Genomic DNA, 7534 nt, shown 5'->3' on the forward strand with positions numbered 1-7534 from the left:
ATAGCACTCAGCTTAATATTAATGTTTAATAGAGTATGTCAAATAGTATTGAGAAAGGCATGTATAGAATGAGAAATAAATTTCACATAACGCATAACAAAGTAATGAAACATCAAAATTTATTTCGAAGAGTTGGATAAGATATATCCATCTCATTTCCAAAAATTCGTTCTAAGGAGAATTGCAAAATCATATAAAAACCAAATGCATAAAGATATCCATTTTTGTATTATTTAAAATAGAAATTAATTAGAAACAACTTAAAATGTCTCCAAAATAGATGAGTGGTTTAATAAGTTATAGTATTTCAACATGATGCAGAATTTATATTCCACACCACTCCATAGGTGTCCTACTAAATACAAAGCAAGTCCCATCACTCCATTGTTGAATGGCTTCTCCTGATTCCATCTGGAAGACTAAGTGCCTTATTTGAAATTTAGCACATTTCATAGTCTAGCCCAACCTACCTTTTAATCATCACTTAGTGATCTCCTTAATAAATCTCAGGTTTCTTTGTTATTAAGTTGTTTCCAAAACATTCTAAGCTCTTTCACAACTTTTATCCTTTGCACATATAACTATTTCTTCATCTGGAAAATTCCTGTCATTCAAGAGTCACATCAAATGTCACTTCTTTGGAGAAGACTTCCCTGTTTTCCCCACATATTAGATGCCCTACTCATCCTCTAAGTTCCCAAAACTCTCTGTTCATTTTGCCATAAAGGCAACTTAAACACATGATATTGTTATACATTTGTTTCCATGACTGTGAGGGACCTGGGAGCAGGGTATATGTATTATTCTTCCTCCTGTCTCTATTATCAACACAGCACCTGAAATAAAGTGGATGTTCAATATATGCTTTGAAATGAATTAATGAATTATCAAGAATGAATTTGGAGACAACAAAAAATATGACTTTAAAGTCTACATAGGAATATTAAAAATGGCCTCTGATGTAATTCTAAGTGAAAAATTAATATTACAAAATTACATTCACATGTAATCACCAAATATATAATATCATATACCCATGTGACAATTGTATACCCTTGTTTACTCATGTTTATATAATTATACATTGTATAATCTCTCCCCTGTTAAATGTATCTCTTTTTAGGATGCTTTATTTTAAATAGATAAAACTGGAAAATGGGGAAAACCAGTTGATTTAGTAAGGAGGTAATATTTTTATTTTTTCTTTTATTTTTGTTAAAATGTTGTTTTTACAAAACCCCTTCCTGATGAAAACTCTTAGCAAACTAGGAATGGAGAGAAACTTCTCCAGTTTGATAAAGAACATCTACAAAAAACCTACGGCTAACATCATACTTAATAGTGAGAAACTAGACGCTTTTCCCCTAAGATTAGGAACAAGGTAAGGATATTTTCTCTTACCACTACTATCAACATTGTACTAGAAGTCCTAGCTAGTGCAATAAGACAAGAAAAGGAAATAAAGGGTATATAGATAGGGAAGAAAGAAATAAAACTATTTTTATTTGCAAACAACATGATTCTTTATATAGAAAATCCCAAAGAATAAATATATAAATATTTAATATACAAAGAAATCCTGGAACTAATAAGTGAATACAGCAGGGTTGCAGGATACAAGGTTAATATACAAAAGTCAGTTGCTTCCCTATATACCAGAAATGAACAACTGGAATTTGAAATTTAAAAATACTTTTATAATAACACCCCCCCAAATTAAAAACTTAGGTACAAATCTAAAAAATATGTATAGGACTCATATGCATAAACTACAAAACATAGGTGAAGAAAATCAAAGGTTTAAATAAATAGAGAGATATTCTGTGTTTATAGATTGGAAGATTCAATATTGTTAAGATGTCAGTTCTTCCCAACTTGATCTATAGATGCAAAGCAATCCCAGTCAACACTCCAGGACACTATTTTATAGACATTAACAAACTGATTCTAAAGTTTGTATGGAAAAACAGAACGCATAGAATAGCCAGCTTTGTCCTTAAGTGTGAGCTGTGCACAATGACTTTCATACAAAGAGTATAGTAAGGGAAGGGAAAAAAAAAAGAGCAACTTTACAGTGGCAAAACCTGACAAACACCACTTCAAGCCAGGATATTGAGGTTAATTAACATCAATAGTGATAAGTTGTACTGACAGTATGTACCCTTGTATGATGTGATTGGAATGGCACTTTACCTCTACAGTCTTTCTCCCCAAAATCCATAACTTCAGTCTAACTAAGAGAGAAACATCAGACAAATTGCACTTGTGGAATATTCTACAAAATACCTGACCAGTAATCCTCAAAACTGTCAAAGATATCAAAAACAAATAAAGTCTAAAGAACTGTCACAGCCAAGAGGAGCTTAAGGAGACATGACTGTTAAATGTAATGTGGTATCCTGGATGGGATCCTGGAACAGAAAAAGGCAATTAGGAAAAACTGAGTAAATCTGAATGAAGTATGGACTTCAATTAATAATAATGTATCAATATTGGTTTATTAATTATGAAAAATGTATCATACTAATATAAGATGTTAGTAATAGGGGAACTGGATGTACAGTATACAGGAACTTTCTGTAAATCTAAAACTGTTCTAAAATTAAGTTCAGTTAACATGTTGTTTGTACATAAGTACTTTTTCAAAAAAATTAAAATAAATTAATAAATGGTGAGGTCATTTTGGAATTAAGATGTTTGTGGGGGGAGGCATATTCCTAACTTTGGAATTTTATTTTACTCATTCATTTATTCAACAGATATTTCCAAAGTCTCTCTGCAATAAAATACTATATTAGGTGCTAAAAAATACAAGTCCGTTTCTGTCTTTCAAGGTTCAAAGTTTAGTACAAGGAGTAGAACCACGCTTTCCACAGCAAGTCTGTTGGGGTCACTGAGTGAAATAAAACACGGATCTTACCTCTGTGACAATACTCACATATTTCTATTCTTTTTCAAGTCACTAACAAAACAAAGCATTATCTTCTGTCAAAGAAAACTGTCAAGTCCTTCCACCCATCTGATTCTTCTCTTGCTATTTTTTGGGGGAAGACTTATATAATGTATGGATTTTAAAAACCTATTCACTCACCTAAGGGTGTTTATTATTTAGTTTTATATTTTAAATGAACATTTATTAAATATGTCAGATTTTACATTACATTGTATCCATATGGTGTCTTTTTAAATATTATATACATACTTTAGAACTTTACTACATGAATGTAGCTATCAGATCAGCAGCAGCATCAACATCACCTGGGGGCTTGTTAGAAATGCAGAATCTTAGTACTACCCAGATTAATGAATCAGAATGCACATTTTAGCAAAATCTCCAGAGTTTCATGTGCACATTAAAGTTTGAGAAGCACTGCTTTGGTATGCTTTAAGGATTTAAAAAACCCAGTTTGACTAAACAATATTAAAAATTATTTTCCAGCATTAAATACTTATTAAATCCTCAGCACTGTATAAGGAATTTGTCATTCTTTCAAGCTATTTTATTTATTAGCGTATGAAAATCAAAATAAGGGCTGGCTGGTTAGCTCAATTGGTTAGAGTGTGGTGCTGATAACACAAGGTCCAGGGTCCAATCCCTATACCAGCCAGCCACAAAAAAAAAAAAAAAAAAAAAAAAAATTATCACATTAGCACCTACTTTCTACCATAAGTCTAATGTTAGTGAGGAGATCAAGAACTGATTGAAATCAATGTCTTGAAAACTTAACATATAATTATCATTAGAAAGTACTCAGCAAAATCAAGGAGGCAAGTGGCAAATTCTAATTCCTGTTTGGCAGGTGGAAGAAAGAAAGAGGGATAGAGATAGAAAAATACAAGAGGTGGTATCTGAGAAGAAAAGAAAATATATTAAACACCAGGGACCTGTCACAAGAAAGAGAAAATGGAAGCCCTGGAGTCCTCAGTGTCTTACTGGACACCTGGCAGCAATGGTGGAACTCCAAAGTGCTTGGACCAATCCTATATCTGAAACCTCCAACGAATTATAAAAAAGTTTGGGGCAGGGGGAGAGCAGGACTCCAAATGACAAGCAAGAGGGTGGTAGAGAAGCATATCTTAGAGAAAATTCTCGAGGAAACCACCATCAGTATGTAAAACATATTTAATCTGAAATGAATTGATGTTTATAGTACCTCAGGCTCCACAAGTGTATAACTGTGGAAAATGTGAGAATGAAGATCTCTAGCTCCATAACCATTCTAAGCAGCCACTCAAGACAATCTGCTTCTCAGGGATTCATCTATTGAACACAAATATGTTGGGCACCTAATATGTGCCAGGCATCATGCTTGGCACTAGAAATATAATGGTAAACCATGCAGGTGTGGCCTGTCCCAACAGAAGTCAGAGAGCATTATGATGAAACAGCTTAGATGATATTGTAATACTGTTACTAACAAATCGAAGAGCTGGATGTGCATGTTAAAACTGAGTATATGCAAGGACAAGAAAACTCAGGTACAGGTGCCCTCTGCCCTCTTCCAAGGATAGGACTTTGAACCCCTCAGAGGAAGGAAACGTTCAAAGCAAACAAGACAGCCAGATTTAATATTCTATCCAAGGACTAGGATTGTCAAGAATAACCTAATGTGAACCAGAATTCAAAAAAATATGAAAAAAAAAATAATAAGGTTAGAGAAGATTGAAGAGGGGGACTCCTGGAAGGAGTTGTAAGGAGACAATTCTAACTTATTTACCTATATTTTCTAATTCTTGAATGTTTTCTACCGTTCATTATTTTCTTACCCCCCAGGTTGTTTCCCTCTTCTTGACAGCTACTGAAGTCATCAAATGAAAATGGTGTCCGTGCCATTTTCATAGACAACAGAAAAGGAAAAACAAGTGATATCCGTGTCCATTTTTGCTACCGGCCTAGGGAAAGAGGAACCTGCGTAAAACCTGAAGCAGAGAAGAGGTCAACAGGCTGAATTCTAGCAGGTTTAATTATTGTCAAGCTCTTCATATTCCCTGACACGAGATAAAATGTATCATGCACCTAGCTGCAGGGAGGGCTTCAAGTATTGAGGGACCAAGAGATGTACCTGAAACCTCCAGAGCCCTCCGATGTCATTGGTCCTTTCAAAGCAGACAGGTTCCAAGCCTTCATCTAGGCAGCACTTGATAGACGTGAGCCCGCACACTCCTCCCCCAATCACAGCAATTCTTTGCTTGGTCATGGTCTCCAGAGATCTTCACCTGGCTAAGTCAATGTCACTTGTCCTAAAGAAAGGATAACAAGAGAGAAAGCACACATCAGTCAAAAATTTTCAAGGAAGACCTTGGCCGTGGCATCCAAATAAACGCTGTAACAAGAGGTGCCTTTGGGGAAGCCAGATTCGGCTTTCCTCTTAGCCCTAGGGAATCGCTCTGGGTGGGGCGGGGAGCCCTACGCCTGCAAGACCCAAACTGAGAACGCTCTGCTGTGGCACCGGATCTCGCTGCCCTTCCTGAAACAGCCGGCGGATCCTTCAGGAACGATCTGGAGGCTTCTCTGACTATAGGCTGTTTTCAAAGAAATATAAACCAACAATAAACAACAGCAACAGCCAATGGGGAAGGGCTGCTCCGCTCCACCTCCTTTCGGCCAATACTCTGCCCACTCATCGGCACCCATTCTTGCACTCTTCACCGGAATAAAACCTGAGCCGAAGCTGCTTTGGGCTGGTAAAACTAGTCCTACGACTTCTCTGACTTTGACCTATAGTTGCTCGCACTCTCGACTGCTCTCTCTGGAGACGGAACGACCCTCTATCTCCATCCCACCCCGCCTCTCCGCATTCATTTTTAACTTCCTGGTTTTTGCCTTAAAGTGACAAACTCCTGCTAGTGAAGGGAAACTGCCAGTAACCCCAAAGCAAGCCTTGCTCCAAACGCTTAAGTGGGGAAAACCCACCTTTCGGGAGATCTGTTAAAACAGGTGATCCCGCCCCTCTTCCACCTCCACCTCCCCACCTCACAGAGGGGATCTTTGGTTCTACACCACTGGTAGAAATTGACTCTAAAATCCCCATGCACTGAGCTGAGTGCTGAGGTACGGTGAGCAGTGGATTATGTTTCCTACTTAGAGGAGCTTATAGCTTACAGGAGGCCAAAACATAAATAGATAATTTTAATAAAATAAAAATACTTTTTAAAAGTGCCTTCCTTAATATGAGTGGTTAAAAATACAAAGATCTGCTTCTAAAATGAAACTTAAAATTTTCAAATGTAAAATCACGTAGAGCCAGCAATGTAACAGATATACAATTTCACACACCAGGTGGGAATTGGGGCCCATCCAGCCCATGGTTCTGTTTTGACAGGTGTAAAAGATTGTAGGAGGCATGGATCATGGCTGATGGCATCCATCACTGTTCACCTTCTTCTGCTTCCTGAGCCAACATAGCTCAAGATGATTCAGCGCCAGCCAGTGTCAACTTTGGGTTTCGACTTCCTGGCCTCACCCTAAAAGTATGTATTATTGGCCAATGATTATCATTTCTCAAGGCTGTAACCTGTATAGTTCAAAAGATTGAATGGAAATCAACCCAGGTAATCCTCTCAGCAACCCCATGAGTCAAGTACTATGATTACCTCCAGTTTGCAATTGGAAAGTAGAGGCACAGAGAAGCTAAGTAAGCCTCTGAAGATCACACATCGAGTAAGTGGAAAGGCAGAATTGCAAACTAGGCAGTCTGGCTTCAGGCATAGGATCTCAAACTATTGCACTGCTCCTGCATGGAATATTTTTTCTTCTTATTTAGCCACAAGTTCCTTCTTTCATTTCTCATCTCTCTACTGCATCCTTTCCTTTTTCCTAACTCCTCTCTTTACACTTCTGCATTTTACGTGAACTGCTTACCGTTGAGCTATAGCCTTATTTCAACTACTTTAAAATATGTTTAAAAATAGGCCTTTGACTTCGGTAATCATTTGGCTCCATCAGGAAGATTTCAGCCCAATATACAGTCTGAATTATGAGAATGTAGTAAACACACACATACACACAGCAAGAAACACATGGCATCAACTTTGCCTAATGGGAGAATGAAGGGGAAGAAGAATAGGATGGAGTTTTTCATATATTTCTCAGTAATAAGAAAAAAAGAGTGTTTTTACTTTTTGATGTGATTCTGTCAAAACACTCATTTATGAAAATGTCACTAATCTCTCAATGGCCACATCAAGATGACCTAATCAAATAGATCTTATTTTTTTTAAAAAAGGCCAGACACAAAGATAAATGCCACATGTTCTCACTTACATGTGGGAGCTAAAAACATAAAAATAAGTTGAACTTTTAGAAGTAGAGAGTAGAATGTGGTTGCTCAAGGCTGGGAGGGAGAGGGGGAGGGTAAAAAGGGAGAGGTTGGTTAATGAAGACAAAATTACAGCTAGAAAGGAAAAATAAGTTCTAGTGGTGGCAGTAGTGCTAGGCATATATAATTAACAATCATTTATTGTATGTTCTCAAATAGCTAGAAGAGAGGAGTCAAATGTTCTCATCACAAGAAATGATCATTTTTTGCTATAA

General features: G+C 36.8%; 1 protein-coding gene across 6 annotated transcripts in view; it reads right to left on the reverse strand.

Moving 5' to 3' along the window:
- The window catches only part of FMO5 (flavin containing dimethylaniline monoxygenase 5), a 48301-nt gene extending 42784 nt beyond the window's left edge, over positions 1-5517 (reverse strand). For 4 of the 6 annotated variants that reach the window (XM_063106038.1, XM_063106039.1, XM_063106035.1 and 1 more), the window contains exons 1-2: positions 5412-5511; positions 5064-5241 (exon numbers count right to left, since the gene is read on the reverse strand). In XM_063106038.1, coding sequence (XP_062962108.1) covers positions 5064-5198 — 135 coding nt within the window. In that variant the 5' untranslated portion in view covers positions 5199-5241; positions 5412-5511. Of the gene's footprint in view, positions 1-5063; positions 5242-5411 lie in introns of all 6 variants that reach the window. The other 2 variants (XM_063106036.1, XM_063106037.1) reach the window with 2 other exon arrangements.
- Between the last annotated feature and the right edge of the window lie 2017 nt (positions 5518-7534).

The sequence above is a fragment of the Cynocephalus volans genome, chromosome 8 (genome assembly GCF_027409185.1).
Source record: "Cynocephalus volans isolate mCynVol1 chromosome 8, mCynVol1.pri, whole genome shotgun sequence".
NCBI lineage: Eukaryota > Metazoa > Chordata > Mammalia > Dermoptera > Cynocephalidae > Cynocephalus > Cynocephalus volans.